General features: G+C 58.8%; 1 protein-coding gene across 9 annotated transcripts in view; it reads left to right on the forward strand.

Annotated features, from left to right (window-relative positions):
• Positions 1 to 17,145, forward strand: part of ARVCF (ARVCF, delta catenin family member) — a 54,103-nt gene extending 36,958 nt beyond the window's left edge. For 2 of the 9 annotated variants that reach the window (XM_011367180.2, XM_011367181.2), the window contains exons 4-19: positions 4,702 to 4,860; positions 5,050 to 5,576; positions 6,581 to 7,080; positions 7,708 to 7,891; positions 8,766 to 8,883; positions 9,306 to 9,477; positions 11,177 to 11,248; positions 12,711 to 12,838; positions 13,156 to 13,306; positions 13,541 to 13,739; positions 13,822 to 13,933; positions 14,033 to 14,123; positions 14,489 to 14,542; positions 15,045 to 15,157; positions 15,704 to 15,823; positions 16,282 to 17,145. In XM_011367180.2, coding sequence (XP_011365482.1) covers positions 4,702 to 4,860; positions 5,050 to 5,576; positions 6,581 to 7,080; positions 7,708 to 7,891; positions 8,766 to 8,883; positions 9,306 to 9,477; positions 11,177 to 11,248; positions 12,711 to 12,838; positions 13,156 to 13,306; positions 13,541 to 13,739; positions 13,822 to 13,933; positions 14,033 to 14,123; positions 14,489 to 14,542; positions 15,045 to 15,157; positions 15,704 to 15,811 — 2,688 coding nt within the window. In that variant the 3' untranslated portion in view covers positions 15,812 to 15,823; positions 16,282 to 17,145. The remainder of the gene's footprint in view (positions 1 to 4,701; positions 4,861 to 5,049; positions 5,577 to 6,580; positions 7,081 to 7,707; positions 7,892 to 8,765; positions 8,884 to 9,305; positions 9,478 to 11,176; positions 11,249 to 12,710; positions 12,839 to 13,155; positions 13,307 to 13,540; positions 13,740 to 13,821; positions 13,934 to 14,032; positions 14,124 to 14,488; positions 14,543 to 15,044; positions 15,158 to 15,703; positions 15,824 to 16,281) is intronic. The other 7 variants (XM_011367183.2, XM_011367184.2, XM_011367185.2 and 4 more) reach the window with 7 other exon arrangements.
• The last annotated feature ends 308 nt before the right edge of the window (positions 17,146 to 17,453 follow it).

Genomic DNA, 17,453 nt, shown 5'->3' on the forward strand with positions numbered 1-17,453 from the left:
CGGAGGCCTGAGGGGGGTCTCTGAGGAAATCTCGGGCGGCCTTCCAGTACTGGGGTGCAGGGAGACAGGTGGGAAGCCTGTACTCTTTCCCAGAGAGGGCAGGGGTCCTGTAACAGGCCCAGAAAGAGTGGAGGAGCAACCGCCTGCACCTCCTGTGCTGGGAGGTAGGTCTCCCACACACCTGCCTCCTGGGACAGCTAGGTCTCTGCCTGATGTTCATCAGTGGTGTTGTCCCCATGGTCTGACCACTGACTACCCCAGAGATGGAGGTGCCATTGGGGAAGTTGAGGGAATTTGGGCTACAATGTGGTTGATGGATGTGGGCTGGGCTTGGGGAAGTTAGGGCCGGTGACAGCCAGCTCTGCTTTCTGTCCCCCACAAGCCTCTTCCCCCAGTCTGCTGGTCACCCATTACCTGTTGGCCTCGCTGCCACTCAGCGTGATGCTGTGCCTTGGCAGGGGGACTGCTGCTGTGAAGGGGTGAGCTCCCATCTGCCAGGACTAGGCCATGGGCACTAAGGGAGAGGGCGTCTGTGGTAGCCAAGGGCTTATTCTCTGATGGGAGATGCCAGCCTGGCTTGTCCTTGAGTCCATCCGAGATGGCCATACTGATGGGAAGGGGGCCGTCACTCCTCCACCACTCCATTCATTCATCTATCAGTAGCCATCTTGTGCCCTCTGGGAGCCTGGCCCCTAGAGGGTTATGGGAGCCAGATGTGAGATCCCACCTTAACCCATCCCCTGTGTTTGTCAGCAGGGCATGGATAGGGTGGGACACCTGCCCTGAGGTTTGTTCTTCATGATACAGACCATGGGTGCTCATCTGTCAAGTGCAGGTACAGGTAGATCCATGCCTCTGGGACCTCAGTCTAGCTTGCTCCCCATTACGACTTTGCTGCTTTTCTCTGTCCCCTCCCTCTGCCACATTCACCCCAGAAGCTGTTGTAGGCTTTTGCCCAAGTGGTGGCTCCTCAGTGCATTGTCCTACATCTGGCCACAAAGGTGGAATGGCACAGTTCTACGTGCTCCACGGCCTTGACACCTGGGTCCTTCCTGTTTCTGTATGAAGAAGCTGAATCCTGGTGTGTGACAGGGCCTGGGCCCTCTTGCCCTACTCAGCTCTGTGCCACCCGGGACCCTCTTGAGAGCAGTGGTGAATGGTTGGGTCCACTTTTCTGGGATACCGGCCACTTCAGCCCCTACTCTGAGTCCTGGACTAGGCATCTGCCATAAGTTCAAGGAAGCTCATGGGAAACCCCAGGCCTGGGCATCAGCCCCTTTCTGGGCTGGACCTGTGGACCATGGACCAGGTGAACCATGGATGGGAGTACTATAGGATGGATTTGGGCCCTGGAGGTGGGTGATGGGAGGTTGGACAGTGGTCTCAGTGAGAGTGGCAAGGATGAGGCGGGGGCTGGAAAGGGGTGACAAGAAATAGTTGACAGGACTTGGCAGGATTTGGGAAGTGGGAGCGTGTTGGGGTAGTTTGTTCAGGCTCATGTTCATGTTTGGGGTCTGGGGGGACCTGGGGCTACAGGGCCAGGGGTCAGCCTGGGTAGGTATACATGGGACATTGGGCCTAGAGCAGGGCCTTGAAGCCAGACGAGTATCCACGCACCCTGGTCAACTGTCTCTGTTAAGTGCCAATTGTGCTTGTGCTAGTCGTCAGCCCATGATCCCATATCCCCACCCTAAAGATGTTGCAGAGGCCTAAGCTGAGACTCGATCTTGTGCCTCTCCCAACCCCAGGCCTCAGTTCCCGCATGTGCTGCCATCTCTGAGACCCCCATCGTGGACACATAGGTGTTGGTTGAGGGAGTCCGGACATGTGGTGGAAGACAGGAGGAGGTGATGGGGATGTGTGCATATGTGCAGTGCCTCTGCAAACGGTGGGCACTGTGCACTGGGTTTCATTAGAGCAGAGTGCTGTGCTCAGGCCTGTGAGCCAGGCTGGGCGCTCACGCATACACGTATCCCTGTTAGAAGGACCAGGTACATGCACATGTATGTGTCCAGGTCCCTGTCTGCATGTGTGTGCCCAGGCGTGTGTAATGGGGGCCAGGCCTTTCAGTGATCACCCGCTGACTCATGCTTCTGCCTGCCTGCCTTGGTGAAGTCATCGCCCATTTTTAGCTCCCTGAGGTCATTTACCAGCAGGGGTTCTTGGTGCCTTGGGATCCCGCTGCTGGGCTGCCCTGGCTGGGTGTTGGTGGGTGATGCTGCAGGGTTGCCCGGCCTTCTTAGGGGCCCTGGCTCTCCTGGACACCCCATTCCCTCATCTTCCTGCACTGTACACTGTATCAGAAGCTCACCACAGGCCAGAGTGAGAAAAATAAGCTGGGCTACAGAGTAGCACTGGGGTCTGAGAAGTGCTTCCTGTCCTACCCCCCCAGCCAGAGAGTAGGGACTCTTCTCTGATAGCGTTAAGGTATGCAAATATGCACAAACCTACTGAGAGGCCATATCCCACTGGCAGTGTTCTGGGTAAGATCCTGGTCCCCTCACGTCAGTCTTGCTTTTCTCTGCTTCCCTGCACTTGTAGCCACCGCAATGAGGCCTGAGGCCCTTCCATGCCTGCCCCTCAACCGTCCCACCTTAGGTCCTAGCAGAGGAGAGTTCAGTGCCTGCTACACATTTGCTCCTGCAGTTGCCAAATAAAAATGGGGCAGCCAAGGCCCCAGCAGAGACTGGCTGCGTCTGAACCTTCTGCTCCAGAGCTGTCCTAGCTCCCCAGTGTCTTCGAAGAGCCCAGGCCACCGTGCCTGGCAGCCCATCAGCATGTCCCCACTCTGGGCCTCAGTTTCCTTCTCTTTCCCAGGGAACAGTGCTTCTCCTTTCTAGCCAAGTCTCCAACAGGCACTTCACCTGCATCCTAAGACTGAGAAGTTTACAGCCAAGGCTGTGGCCCATGAGGGATGAGGTGTGGCTAAGAGGCTTTGCAAAACTGACTTCTGTATGAGTGCCTGAAATTCCTGTTAGCAGTTTGTGAAGATCTGGGTAGATCTTCTCCCCTCTTTCAGGCCTCAGTTTACCTTTTATAAAATATGTGTTGTCTTCTGCTTGGAGGGGATGGGGGTGCATATTCTACAGCTTTTTCTTTCTATGTCACCAGAGCCCTAGGGATGTGCCTGTCCTAACATGTTGGTGCAGGCCCCTCCCTGGACCCCTGAAGAGGTTGAAGGGGCCCAGAATCTCAACATTATGAGCAGCTGAGAAGGTCAAATATTTCTTCAGGACAGGACTCCAACCCGGGGAGCTGTTATACCCCGAGGACCTTGGGAGGCAGACCTTGAAAGCATACCTGGCCACCTTGCCCTGAATACCTCTGAGGCCCAGGGACAAGAGCGGAGTAGGGCTCTGATGCCGGGCAGACGTGGGTGAGGCTCCTGGCCTTCCCTGGGCTTCAGCTCTGTGTACTGGCTTCAGGGGCCTGGGGCCCAGGCAGGGGACCCGTCCTGCAAGGCATGGGGCCTGGGCCACAGAGCAGAGCTTGTCCTCCTGCTGACCCAGCCCTGGCTGTCCGGGAATGTGTTCTCAATTGCCAGCCCCCGCAGCTTGGGTTTCAGCCCCTATTTGTCCTGGCCAGATGCTGATCCTGGGATGCTGGCACTGTATGGAGGATCCATGTGGTCAGTGGCCCACGGGTATACTCTCAGTCCCTGTGCCACTCAGCACAACAGGGATCTGGCCTAGCTCTGCGTCCGGCTGGCCTGTCCTCTTTGAGCCTCAGTTTCCTCACTGGCAAGTCTGGGCCTTAGAAAGACCTCTGTCCAGAGTTGTCTTGCCTAGAATTCTGTCATGGTCATCCCCTGCAAGGACGATAGCAAGGCAGGGGCAGGGTGGGTACAGGTTGAGAATGAGGCAGGTGTCTGAGAACTGAGGGCTGAGGGAGATCTGGGGGGTTATACAGGGAGGGGACACCAGTGTGCTTGTCAAGGACAAGCCAGGTCTTGGTCTGAACGCACTCACTTTGGGCTCTGATGTGACACCTAGGGTCTTGGTGGGAGGCGGCACTAAGTGAGGTAGAGCCAGGCCTTACCCACCAAACACCCTAAGAGTGGCTGGGCCGGAAGGAGTGAGGGTATTTTGGTGCTCTGAGTGCACAGGGCATTCTGGGAGCTGGGTATTTCTGTCCTGCGAGGGCGTCTAACTGCCTTTGGGGATGGTAGGAGCCTGGGCGTAACCACAGGGAGCTGGTGAGCAGTACTGAATCTGCCACCCCAAGGCCTCTGCACTCAAGGTTCCTGAGGTGGGGCAGGGAGGAGGCCCAGGACACCTGGAGGGCCCAGCTAGCGACAGTGAGCAAGGTCAGGAGAGCATCCCGTGGGTCCCACCTGGCTTTCTTGATCCTCCAGGAGCCTGCGGTAGTCAGTCCTTATAGCTCAGACAGGGCTGCCCAAGACTGCACCATTGAGGTCTGGGACTTTATCTGCTAGCTCAGCCCCAGGAGGTCCTGGAATTGGAGGCTAGTCCCCAAGGACCCCCTTGGGATAGGGCAACAGGGCAGCTTCAGCGCCTCAGCATTCAGAGGCAGGGACATGCTGCCGTCCTCACTAGCGGGGGCTGAGACAGGCCTTTGGGTGGGTGGGTTCCAGGGGTGGGGATGAAGGAATTCCTGGCATCCACACCAGCAAGAGCATCTGCACTCCAGAGAGGGGTGAACACTGGGTCCTCCACCGACACCTGCCCCTCACTTGCCCAGGAGCAGAGCCCGGGCAGCCAGGTCTCACTGGCCACGATGCCGGAGGCACCTGAGGTGCTGGAGGAGACCGTGACAGTGGAGGAAGACCCTGGCACACCCACCTCCCACGTGTCCATTGTCACATCAGAAGATGGTACTACGCGGCGCACAGAGACCAAGGTATGGCCGGGCCCTGGTGGTGGGCAAGTGGCGTATGCAGCCGCAGTTGTCCCATTTGTAGAGTGGGCGCACGTCCCAGTCTCCCTGGCGCCATTCGTTGTGGTGGAAGACTGAGGCCACTCTGTCCCTGCCAGACAGTGTCCGGCTTCTCAGGCTGCCCGACCCATCGGCTACCCACTTACTCACCAGGTCACCAAGACAGTCAAGACGGTGACTACACGAACAGTGCGCCAGGTGCCCATGGGCCCAGATGGCCTCCCTCTCCTGGACAGTGGCCCTCCGCTAGGGCCCTTCGCTGATGGCCCCCTGGACCGGCACTTCCTGCTGCGTGGGGGTGGCCCGGTGGCCACACTTTCCCGCACCTACCTCAGCAGCGGGGGCGGCTTTCCTGACAGCCCCGAACCCCGTGACATCCCCAGCTATGGCAGCCTGTCCCGTGGGTTGGGTGTGCGACCCCCGCGTGGTGGCCCCCTTGGCCCAGGCCCTGGCGATGGCTGCTTCACATTGCCTGGCCGCCGTGAGGCCTTCTCCGAGGGCCCTGAGCCTGTGCCACCTGCCAGCTGCTCCCAGCCTGAGCGCTTCCAGGCAGAGCCCTACGGCCTGGAGGACGACACACGCAGCCTTGCTGCCGATGACGGGGGTGGCCCGGAGCTGGAGCCTGACTATAGCACAGCCATGAGGAGGAGGCCTGACTGTGGGCGGGGCCTTCGCACTAGGTGAGCACCCTGTGCCCTGCCACTGCCTCCAGGGAGTTTGCCTTCCACTCTCCCCACCACAGAGTACCCCACATGTAGTCTAGCTGCTGGGGGCTAAGTTAGTCACACACACATTACTTGGAATTGGCCTCTGTTCTTCTCAAGTAGAGAAGCAAGGGCAGGTTCTGGGATGGTGGAAGTTGCACCTTTCCTGTCAGTCTGGGGCATGAAAGAAGTGGGTGACAGTGCTCAACACCTGTTGCCCTTGCTCTAGGCAGATGACCCTGAAGACACAAGCCCAAGAGGCTCAGGTTCTCTGAGCTTGAGGCCCCAGCCTTTCCCAAGGACTCAATTTCCCCCATGAACGTAGCAATAAGAACCCAGATGGCCTGACCCATCCCAGTGTAGCCTCTGGTTCTGTCCCCTTTGCTTTCAGTTTCTCTATCTGTAGGGTGGGAACATGACCACAGCCTGAGTGGATTATGCTGCATTACCATGGGCAAGACACCTGATCCCTCCTAGCCTCAGCCCCTCCCCTGGGAAATGGGTTTGATGGTGACAACTCACAGGGATATCTTGTTACCTGGGGGACTGGTGCTCTGAATGTCCTTCAGATGGTCCCTCCAAGATGGCCATGTACAGGGAGGATCCAAATCCTGGCACTAGCCAGAGACAGACCTCATTGGAAGGTGGGACCCCAGTCAAAGACAGGAACAGGAGTACGTTTAGTGCAGAATTGGGGCATATTGCCTAGTGTCGGGCGTGAGTGAGCTCCTGTCTGGGAGGAATGCAAGTTCTGATGACCATTGGCTGGGGTTTAGCTCTGTTACTGGTTTTGAGTCAGTTCTTGCTGGACTAGAGTGTGACTCTCAGTACCCACACAGTGCTTAGGGCCAAGTACCAATGCTCTAGGCCTAGTCCCACCCTCTGGGTTTATGTCCCCTGGAGAAGGTGTGTTGGGGCAGCTTGGGGGCAGGGCTGGTGGCTGCTGAGAAGATGTTCATGTACCTTACTCACCTGCACAGGGCCTATGAGGATGTGGCAGATGATGGCGGTGAGCTGACAGAGGAGCGGCCTCCGTTCCCGGCTGCAGCAGCACCCCTGGCCCAGCCAGAACAGGGCAGTTTGGGCAGCCTGGACCGGGTGGTGCGGCGCTCACCCTCGGTTGACAGTGCCCGCAAGGAGCCTCGCTGGCGGGACCCCGAGCTGCCTGAGGTACTGGCCATGCTACGGCACCCTGTGGACCCTGTGAAAGCCAATGCAGCTGCTTACCTGCAGCACCTGTGCTTCGAGAACGAGGGTGTCAAGCGGCGTGTGCGGCAGCTGCGGGGGCTGCCGCTGCTCGTGGCTCTACTAGACCACCCAAGGGCGGAGGTTCGGCGCCGGGCCTGTGGGGCACTGCGCAACCTCTCCTATGGCCGAGACACTGACAACAAGGCCGCCATTCGGGACTGTGGCGGTGTGCCCGCCCTGGTGCGCCTACTGCGGGCCGCCCGGGACAATGAGGTCCGAGAGCTCGTCACAGGTGAGTGGCACCTAGCTGCCCTGCATCCCCTATCAGGAGGTGAGAGCGAGGCTTGGCCAAGGCACCCTGTTTAGTCAGGAGTCTCAGCTGTTGGTGGCATGCATGAGGCTCTGACACTATGAAAGGTCCCCAGTCTCTACCTCTGAACTTTGCTGCCACTGGTGGCCTTGGCACTAGGCCCCTCAGGCAGGCTTTCTCCACCGGGCCCCATGTCCCTGTGACAACAACTCTGAGTCCAGCCTCCCTGGTCCAACCCCCAATAAGGCAGTGGTGGGGACTGTGCCTTTTGGGACCTGAGCGGCCAGTCAGGGTTATGTGACCACCTCTTAGTGTGGCCTCATGGCCCCAGGAGTGATAGTCCCCCCCCACTCATGTGGCTGGAAAGAGGTGGAGATGAGAAGGTACCTGTTGGGTCCAGCCCCAGGCCCCTTGGAAGCCACTGCTTGGTGCTGTATGCCCAGGCCAGGGGAGGCACCCAGCACTTTTCACAGCTTTTGTCACTTCGTCCTTTCTGGTCTCAGTTGGGGCACAATGGAGGGTGGGGCGGGCAGGTCCTGAACAGGGTCACATGGGAGGTAGGGAGGCAGTGCCTGTGGTCAGCACTGGCTGGTCAATGGCGCCCCGCAGGCACACTCTGGAACTTGTCATCCTACGAGCCCCTGAAGATGGTCATCATTGACCATGGCCTGCAGACACTGACCCACGAGGTCATTGTGCCCCACTCGGGCTGGGAGCGAGAGCCCAATGAGGACTCCAAGCCACGGGATGCTGAGTGGACTACTGTCTTCAAGAACACTTCGGGCTGCTTGAGGTGGGGGCGGGGCTGGGCTTGGGCCCCCCCAAGCAGCCTCCCAGGGCTGTTCTTGGTCAAGAAGGCAGGAGCCAGGCACCAGAGCGTGCATGCAAATAGCTGTCCTGGAGATAGTCATATCCTTGTGTCCCAGATAAGGTAGAAGGCAACTAACCACCCTGGCCTTAGGGCTTCAGAGCCATGTCACAATTCCTCCCCAGAGTCCCGAGAATGGGGCCTGATGGGGTTGTACTCATCCCCAAGGGCTGCCTCTGGACAAGGTCTGCCACCTTGTTGTGCCAGTACCTCATGGCTCCAGCCCTGACCAGCTTCGACTCACTGTCCTATCACTGTGACAGCCAGGGATGGCAGAACCAGGACCCTCATCTCTAGTCTGCTTCAGAGGCCTCATTCCACCTACTGTGACCTCTGCCCCGCCCCCACCCTAGGAGGCCCTGCAGAGACCTTACAGGTAGTCCTGGGTCCCCATGGTCCTGACTATTCATTAAGACACACCCCTGTGGCCCTTCAGAGTCCTGACCTCAGGAAAAGCAGAGCCCAGAGCTTCCACTGGGGCAAGAGGAGCCCAGAATTACCCGTGTACAGGTTCGGGACTCTGAACCTACCTCTGTCCCTTTCCAATTTATCTGGGAGTCAGTGAAGCACTCCTACCACCTCAGGAGATGCCAGGCTAGGCCTCCTTCCCCAGGGTCTCAGCCATCAGGCCACCCCTGCCCCACTGTCACTGCTCCAGGCTGCTGTCACCTGCCAATAGCCCCAGTAGGGCAGTGTCAGGGCCCATTTTGCAGATGAAGACAAGACCCCAGGGCCAGGTGGGGACTGGGGGAGTTCCCCTGGGAGCCAGGGGTCACAGGGCTTGCTCTTGGCCACCCAGGAACGTGAGCTCAGATGGCGCAGAGGCCCGGCGGCGACTCCGGGAGTGTGAAGGGCTGGTGGATGCACTCCTGCACGCCTTGCAGTCAGCAGTGGGCAGGAAGGACACAGACAACAAGGTGGGTGGGCAAGACAGGGCGGTCCCAGCAGGTCTCAGACAGGCTTAGTCTCATAACCTCCCACAAAGTGTTGGGGAGACAGACCAGATGGGGCCTAGGAGGCTTGAACTGTCTGGGCAGCACAGAGGGGAAGAGGTGCGCACATCTGGGACAGTGTGGATTACCTTCTAGTGGCCGTATCATGAAGTGGGCCTGCCACAAAGCCACAGACAAGGCCCTCCACGCAGCAGGTATTTCACCCTTTTCCTCCCTCTGCCCATCCCTGAGGGTTCTTGCCTCTGTGGGCCCCCTCGCTCAGACTTCCATGTCTCTACACCCCTGGTCCCCTCAGTGCACACTTGCCTGTGGCCAGTCTTCTCTGAGAGGGTCAGCATTCCCCTCACCCACCTGGCCATGCCCCACCAGCTCTCCTCTCCCCACAGTCGGTGGAGAACTGCGTGTGCATCATGCGGAACCTGTCCTACCACGTGCACAAGGAGGTACCTGGGGCTGACAGGTACCAGGAGGCTGAGCCTGGGCCCCCAGGCAGTACTGCGGGCTCCCAGCGCCGGAGGCGGGATGACGCTGGCTGCTTTGGTGGCAAGAAGGCCAAAGGTGGGACTGGTGTACCACTTTAAAACCACTCCTCCCTGCTCCCCGGCTGAATGCTCTCCATACCCATGACAGTCATGTTCAGCTCCCAGTGGGCAAGCAGGGAAGCAGGAGAGCATACCATCCTGGGGTACCCAGCTGACAGACCCAGCCTTTGCTCATCTGCACTGTGGGGCCCCCAGGGGATGATAGGAAGGCACATGATGGTACCCAACCATGCCTGGACCCAGTCCCTCGGCTCTAGGAAGGGTTCTGTGGGTCCAAGTTTAGAAACCACTGAAGATGATGCGACTTCCCGGTGTTGACAGACCACCTGAACACTCTGAGACCCCTGAGGGCAGGACCCCACCTCACCTGCATACCACTCTCACCTGCAGGGTGCAGATTCCAACATTCCCCAGTAGCTGCTAGGTAGTCTGTGCACCACCTTCACCTGCCCACCCACGTGGGCCTTTTCTGATCCCTGTCGTACTTGTGGGCACTCAGCTTCCAAGAATAAATGGGGTGAGATTCCACGTCCCACCTGTTCAACCCAGGGTGCACAGTGGGAAGTTGAAGTCCCCTGGGAGGGTGTGGGGTTGCTGCCTGCTCAGGCTCGTCTCCTCTCTCTTGTGCTTCCTCCGGCTGCTCAGAGGAGTGGTTCCATCAAGGTGAGTCCCTGTTTGTCCTGACATTTAGGCCTGGTGCACACCAGGGAGGCAACCCCTCTTACCCCTCAGGTAGTCGTCTCCATGGCAATTGCAGGCCTCCCAGCCTCAGGGCCCTGCCCTATTGCTGTCCGGTTCCTTCCCTGAGCAGTCTTCTCTACGACAGTGACAGGAATATCATACCTTGGATGGGTTTGGACGCCAAGGGGCTATCCCCCTGTAACCTCAGACTCTGTTCCTCAGGCAGTGCTGGGTCTGGAACTGGAGCTAGGGCAGAGCTGAGACAGGCAGGGCGTGCGGTTGTCAATCCTCAGGGGCACCAGGGAACAGAGTATGTCTCTCTAATGGAATGGGGTGATGTGTGACTCAAGACAAAGACCACACAAAGGCCCCAGGAGGCCAGGTAGGGCGGGGATCCACATCATCTGAACTCAGCTCCGCTGCCTTTCAAAGGAGGAGAGACTCCCTCTGAGGTGAGGAGGGTGGCTGGGAAGTGGTGACATACTCGCAGAGGTGTGCAGGTTGAGATTGACAGGTGTTGGGTGGTGCTGCTGCAGGCTCTTGGCTTGTGAGTGAGGGGTCTCCTGGTCAACAGAGCCTGGAACAGGGTCCAGGTCCCAGGTAGGGGCAAGTTTTCCCATGGGTGGGGCACAGCCCGAGCCCTGCTTCATTGTGCAGCCAGGCGTGTCCTGTTAGCCCTCAGCATCCCCGTCTGTACCTACGTGTCACCCAGCCAAGCTCCTGGATCCCTTAGTTCACACTTCTGGCAGCTGCAAGGAGGCCCTTGGGCAGGTCTGCAATGCAGCTCCTAGCACCCGATGGAAGATAAGTTCTAGCTGCTCAGGGCAGGGCTGTGATGTCCCCAGGTTCCTTTGCCCCCACTGCTGTCCCCTGGACTAACTCAGAACATCTCTGTTCCCTTGGCCTCTTGGTGCTTAGGTTTGGACATGGAGGTGCTTTTTGAGTTCTGGGCAGGAAAGTGCTGTGTCCATCCCTCCTAACAAACACCTGCCCACCACAGGGTCTGCCTCACCTCCACTGCTCTTCTGTTCCAGGGAAGAAAGATGGTGAGATGGACCGGAACTTTGACACGCTGGACCTGCCCAAGAGAACTGAGGCCGCTAAAGGTGAGTGGGTGGAGGCAGAGTCCAGGCTTAGGCCTATGCAGGAGGTGGAGTTCAGGCTCAGGCCTGTCCAGGTAGTGAAGCTTTGTGCCACTGAGCAGGCCCAAAGGGCCTTGGGGGATATGATGGAGAAACTGAGGACCACAGGTTTGGAGTTCCCCAGAGGACCATCTTGTTCCTGGGTACTTGCTGAGGGTTTAGAATCAGGGTCAGTGCCACAGGTCACTTTAGGTAGGGTGGGGCGACAGGCCAGGCACTTGCTAGTCACATGGCTTTGGAGTGAGGCCCTCAGTGAAGGGCAAAGGCTGGCCAGCAGGGCCTCCAGTGTCAGCCGAGGGGCTCAGGTTCAACTCTGAGAGATTTGGGAGCTGGGAGGATGCAGTCAGATTCAGTACAGAGGCTAGGCCAGATCACCCTGACTCATGGAGGGATAGAGTGGTCTGTCCTTGTCCTGTGTCTGTTGGAGCCCTACTGTGTGCTGCTGCTGTTCTGAATAATGGGAATCCAGCCTGAGTGAGAGAGGTCCCACCTGGTGAGCCCCAGGCCACAGCCCCCTCTGTGAGCTCAGATGCCCCCAAACAGGGTGGAAAGGACCAGCCACAGGAGGTTTGGGGGAGCATCACAGGCTGAGGCGCTAACCTGGGCCAACACCTGAGGGAGCAGTGTGTTTGGAGAACAGGAAGCCCAGCCAGCCTGAAGTGGAGGGAGCATGGGACATGAGGACTGGGGAGAGGTTGATGACATTTGGGGCAGGAGGATGGGACAGGGAGGTAATGTCCGAGAATAGAAGCCCCAGTGTGGGGACAGCAGCCTTGGAAGGCTGCTCTGTCTCTTATCTTCGAAACTCTGGTAGGGGAGCACTGCTGTCAGGCCTGGGCCTCATGGAGGCTGGGCCCTGTTGCTAGGGCCATGACCCTGGTAACACAGCCTCAGTTACACATGGGAGAGATTGGGCCTTGTTGTTAGGAAAGATGGGTCTTGCTGTTAGGCCCCACTCTCCAGTTGCAGGGGCTTCTGTTAGTTACCCAGGAGGTTGGGCCTTGTTGCTAGAGAATTTGAATGCTGTTACTATGGGTGTGGCCATGTTTACAAGGCCCTAGTTAGTAGTCCGAAGGTCAGGTCCTGTTGCTAGGGGAGCTGCCCTGGTTGCTGCCTTTCTCCCCACCTCAGGCCTCTTGGATGCTCCAGTTGCCTGACAGTTCTAATCTCATTTCTTTGGCAGCAGAGTTAAGGGAAGAACAACTTCACCCAAACCCACTGCCTCCTCACTGAGCCTCTTTGTTTCTCTGTGAAGTGAAAATGCTTTTCCTCTTGGATGGTCGAAACATTGATGTTAAACGCCCCCTCACTACACCACACTCATCCCCTGGGCTCCAGCTCACCCTTGCCCTAGGAGGCGAGGGAGGGAGACGGGGTGATGGGAGGAGGTCTGGGTGACCATGGGTGGCGGGTGCTCTGTGCCCAGGCTTTGAGTTGCTGTACCAGCCCGAGGTGGTGCGTCTCTACCTCTCCCTTCTTACGGAGAGCCGGAACTTCAACACCCTGGAGGCTGCAGCTGGTGCCCTACAGAACCTCAGTGCTGGCAATTGGATGGTGAGAGGCCAAGTCTGGCAGGGAGGGGACACAGAGAATCCCAGGCGTCCCTTTCAGTGCCCGCCCCTGCACAGCGCCTCTCCAAGGTCTGGGAGGTTCATGGCTCAAAGGCTGCAAGCACTGTGCCCTGGGTGGTGGGATGGGGAGGCTTCTTGTGGAGGTGGAGTTGAACTGCTGGGATCCGGGCTTTGTCAGGACAGTGCAGCTGGAGGGAGTGGTCAGGACTCACATGGGAGAGTGGCATGTGTGGCGCGACTCTGCGTGCTGAGCACGCTCTCCACCTCCGCCGCTCTCCACCTCTGTTGCCGCCGCCACAGTGGGCCACGTACATTCGCGCCACGGTGCGCAAAGAGCGCGGTCTGCCGGTTCTGGTGGAGCTGCTGCAGTCGGAAACCGATAAAGTGGTGCGTGCTGTCGCCATCGCCCTGCGTAACCTCTCGCTGGACCGGCGTAACAAGGATCTCATCGGTGAGGACGCGGACAGGGCTTAGTCGAATGTAAACAGGCTGGGCTACCGTTGGGGGCTGGGGGTCAGGAGGTTCAGAGTTCCGGCCCCGTCCCAGTGGCTCGGTCTCAGCTGCAGGAGCTCTGGTCTTCTAGCCCCCTGTGCATCCGGTCGTTGTTGGCTTCCTTTCACTGAATCCCGCTCCTCCCTGCAGGGTCGGGCAGGGGCATGTCCTAACACCCGACCTTGCCTCTCAGGGAGCTATGCCATGACGGAGCTGGTGCGGAATGTGCGCAATGCGCAGGCTCCAGCACGACCCGGGGCCCGCTTGGAGGAGGACACGGTGGTGGCTGTGCTTAACACCATCCACGAGATCGTGTCCGACAGCCTGGACAACGCGCGCTCGCTACTGCAGGCTCGCGGCGTGCCAGCTCTAGTGGCCCTGTGTGCCTCCAGGTGGGTGGGAGCGGGGTCCGGGGGTGGGCCTGGGGCGGCTGGGGCGGGGCCGGACACTGACCCCACCCCGGCCCGGCCGCAGCCAATCGGTGCGCGAGGCGAAGGCCGCGTCCCACGTGCTGCAGACTGTGTGGAGCTACAGAGAGCTGCGTGGTGCCCTGCAGAAAGATGGCTGGACCAAGGCGCGCTTCCAGGTGCGGCCTGCGCAAGCTTTCCTCTCACTTTGCCAGAGTGGTTCACCTGCTGGAGCGCCCGTGACCCCCAACCTCTGTCTATTTTGTTCCCTCCTCCAGTCAGCTGCTGCTAATGCCAAAGGGCCCAAGGGAACACTGAGTCCCGGAGGCTTCGATGACAGCACGCTGCCGCTGGTGGACAAGAGCCTTGGTGAGTACGAGATAAGGTTGGGGGTGGGGCGGGCATAGGAATCCATCCTTGAGGTTCAAGAGTGGCTCCTCCACCTGGGTACATTGATGATGACAAGGCAGGTGAGGGGTGGAGGAGGGAGGCAGACCTTTTTACAGGAAAATGGCCCCAGGGTGGCTCCTTACCCTGTTTGCAGTCACCTACATCCTCTCCATCCATGGTGACCACATTGATGCTAAGCTGGTGTGGGGGTACTAGTGGGCAGTGGCCCAGTAGAAGGGTGCAAAGATGTTAGTGACAGAGGGTACCCAGGGTCCCATGGATTTGTCCGCCCTAGTCCCCCAGCTGCTGTTTGCAGCAGCCAGCTGCTTGCTTGTGTCTTGCAGATGGTGAGAAGCTAGGCAGCCGGGACATGATCCCCATGGAGGCCCTTGGCCCAGGTGAGTACAGGTGCAGGACTGCTTATTTCCTGTATGGGGAGGAAAGGAGTCTGAGATGGGCCAGGTGGTTTTGCTGATCATGTGTGTCTGTGTGCGTGTGCGCGCGCACGCACGCTCATGTGTGTCTGGTGCTGGGAAGGCCTTCTCAAGAGGTGCTGGTTGGAAAAGAGATTTGGTTTAGGAGTGCTCAGGAAATGAGGAGCAGGGCAGCCAGGGAAGGTCAGTGCCCAGCTACAGTCTCTGGTCTGCTAGTTAAGGGGATGCTGGAAGGTTGGGAGCTGCCCAGGGGTAGCAAGTGAGTGGCTGCAGGTCTCGAGCCACAAGAGGCAAGGTTGTGGTAAGAGCTGGGGGGAGGGGCTATGAGAAGACCTGTCCCTGTCTTCCAGGGTAGTACTGGGGAAGGGCAGGTGCGGGGGGGCGGTCCTCTTCAGATGCACCCTGTCCCCAAAGCCCCTTGTCCGGGCTGAGAGAGAGATCTACTCCTGTGGTGCCTGCCCCTCAGAGTTCCCCTCGTGCCACCACCCCGCAGACGGATACTCCACGGTGGACCGAAGGGAGAAGAGGGCTCGAGGCAGTGCCTCCGCAGGGGAGACCTCAGAGAAGGAACCGTTGAAAGTGAGTAGCTGTGGGCAGGTATCCAGGGAGGTAGCATGTCTTGGGGTTTCCTATAGAGGGGCCCAGGGAAGTTGCTGAGTTTGGTCTGGCGGGAGACCAAGCCTGAGCATTGGCCCCTTCCACTTGGGAACCTCACATCAAATCAGTCTGTGAGTACAGCTGGTTTGAAGCTTACACCAACTGGGAGGGAGGGGGCAAGTGACAGGGGACACAGCCTAGCAGAGTACACAGGTCTGGAGAAGTCTGAACAAGTGTGTCTGTATCCTTCCCTGCGTGTGAGTGTAGCCAAGGGCCTACCATGGTCCTACCTCCGGGCAGCACCTGCCGCCTCCTCTGCACCAGTCCTCTGGCTTTGGGCACAGCCCACTCTAGATCTGTGTGACCCATACTAGCTCAGCTCCCCTCTACCCCAGCACTACCCCACTGAGCACCAGCATCAGCCCTGCTTCACCGACCAGACCAGCCTCCACTGTCAGCTCTGACTAATCTGCTGTGTTCTGCCTCTAATGCCCTCCTGCCTTCCTGCCCACTGCCTGTCCGCTACAGCCCGACCCCAGCAGGAAAGCTCCTCCTCCTGGGCCCAGTAGGCCCGCAGTCAGGCTGGTTGACGCCGTGGGGGACACTAAGCCTCAGCCCGTTGACTCCTGGGTCTAGCTTGCATGCCTGGTACGTTCTCTCTTCTGGTTGTTTTTCTGTCTCCTATCCTGGGGGCAGGGGCTTCTCGTTAATCTCTGGTAGCTGCATGCTCTGCTTTCCGTGAGTGCTCCCTGGGAGGACCCCTGCCTCGAGCCCAGCCAGCCCACATGCCCATCTTAGGAAGGACAAGTTGAGGTGTGAAAGGGAAGGGCCTCCCTGGGCCTGCAACCTAGGTCTAAGCACTGTGCCATCAGGGCTTGGATGAGATGGGATAAGAGCAGTGACAGTCCCCCCACCCCCCTTCAAATACCCCAAGCACATGGCCCCAGAGTTCCAGCAAGTTGGAATTGGCCCTGGTGCTGAGACCCTCAGGGTTGGCCCACGCCACCCACAGCAGCTGCCTTCGTACAGGCCTCCATGTATCTAGCTTATGGAGGCAGCCCCCAGCCCCTAGGCACGCTGCTCAGCCTTCCCTTCTCCCTTCTCAGGGCCCGGGCCTAGCCTTTCGTTCTTAGGGATTTGGTCACAGGAAGAAGGGAACTCCAGGGCCGGCCTGCACAGACCCTGCTGTGGAGCTTGGAGCCCCCTGGCGGCAGAGGTTGACAGTGCCTCTGCATCGGACCCAAGGCGGGACTTTCTGGACACACCTTCCTTCCTGACCCCTGGATCCCTCCCTCCTAATTCCCTAGGCAGTTAGCTGTTTACTGACTTGGTGCTGTGTGTGAGAGAGAGAGAAGGCCAGTGGGGCTATGGGATAGGGCCCAGGGAGGCAGCAGGAGAGGAGGCCTAACCACTTTGGGGCTGAAGAAATAGGAGAGTATGGCCCTTTGTGTGCAGTGCCCCAGAGGAGCAGGGCAGCCCAGTCCTGGGGGCAACCAGCTGAGCAGGGAAGGGGGCTCAAGAGTTTGACTCTGAAGGGTGGAGGGGATCCCCTGGGCTCCCCAACCCACTCCATGGCAAGCCAACCATGGGCGGGGGCTGCTCCGGTGGGGCTGGCCCACGCAAAGCAGGTTGAAGGCAGCAAGATGGGGGGCAGACTGCTTACCCCCATCCCGCCCTTGGACGCGTGGAATCCCAGTGCATCTCAGGAGCCTTCCTGAGTGATACTGGCCGGCCCTGGCGCAGCTTCCACATCTTGTCTGCTAGAGCCCTGAGTAACGTCGTGGGGACTGATGCCTCGGGGACTGACCCTCAGCAGCAGCGGGGGATTGCTGTTCAGTGCCTGCTGTTTGTGACTTAAAAACCGAAAACTGACAAAAAGCATTAAAAAAAAACCAAAATAAGACTGTATTGGTAAACACGTAAATTTTTCTAAGGAAATTTAAAAATTAAAAAAAAAAGCAACAAAGAAACTACTTCTCTTCTATGGCTCAGACCTCTCAACAGAAACTGCTCACTCCTCCCTGTTTGCCAGGTGGGGGAATCGAGGAAGGTGGCCCCAGGTGTCTGCTCTGTCCAGCAGTGGCTTGGTTTCCAGGCCCCATGGGTGTTTCCCCACACACATACCCCCAGCTTCACTGAGATCCCCTTTCCACACGCAAAGAGGAGTGGGCTTGCTCTTGGGTGGTTAGCTAGTCCCTGAGCCTTGGAGTGCGTCCTGGTGAGAGGCTTCTCTGGGCACAAGTGGTCTCATCCAGGACAAGGTGATCACTGGGGAGCC

This window comes from Pteropus vampyrus, unplaced genomic scaffold (genome assembly GCF_000151845.1).
Source record: "Pteropus vampyrus isolate Shadow unplaced genomic scaffold, Pvam_2.0 Scaffold130, whole genome shotgun sequence".
NCBI classification, from domain to species: domain Eukaryota; kingdom Metazoa; phylum Chordata; class Mammalia; order Chiroptera; family Pteropodidae; genus Pteropus; species Pteropus vampyrus.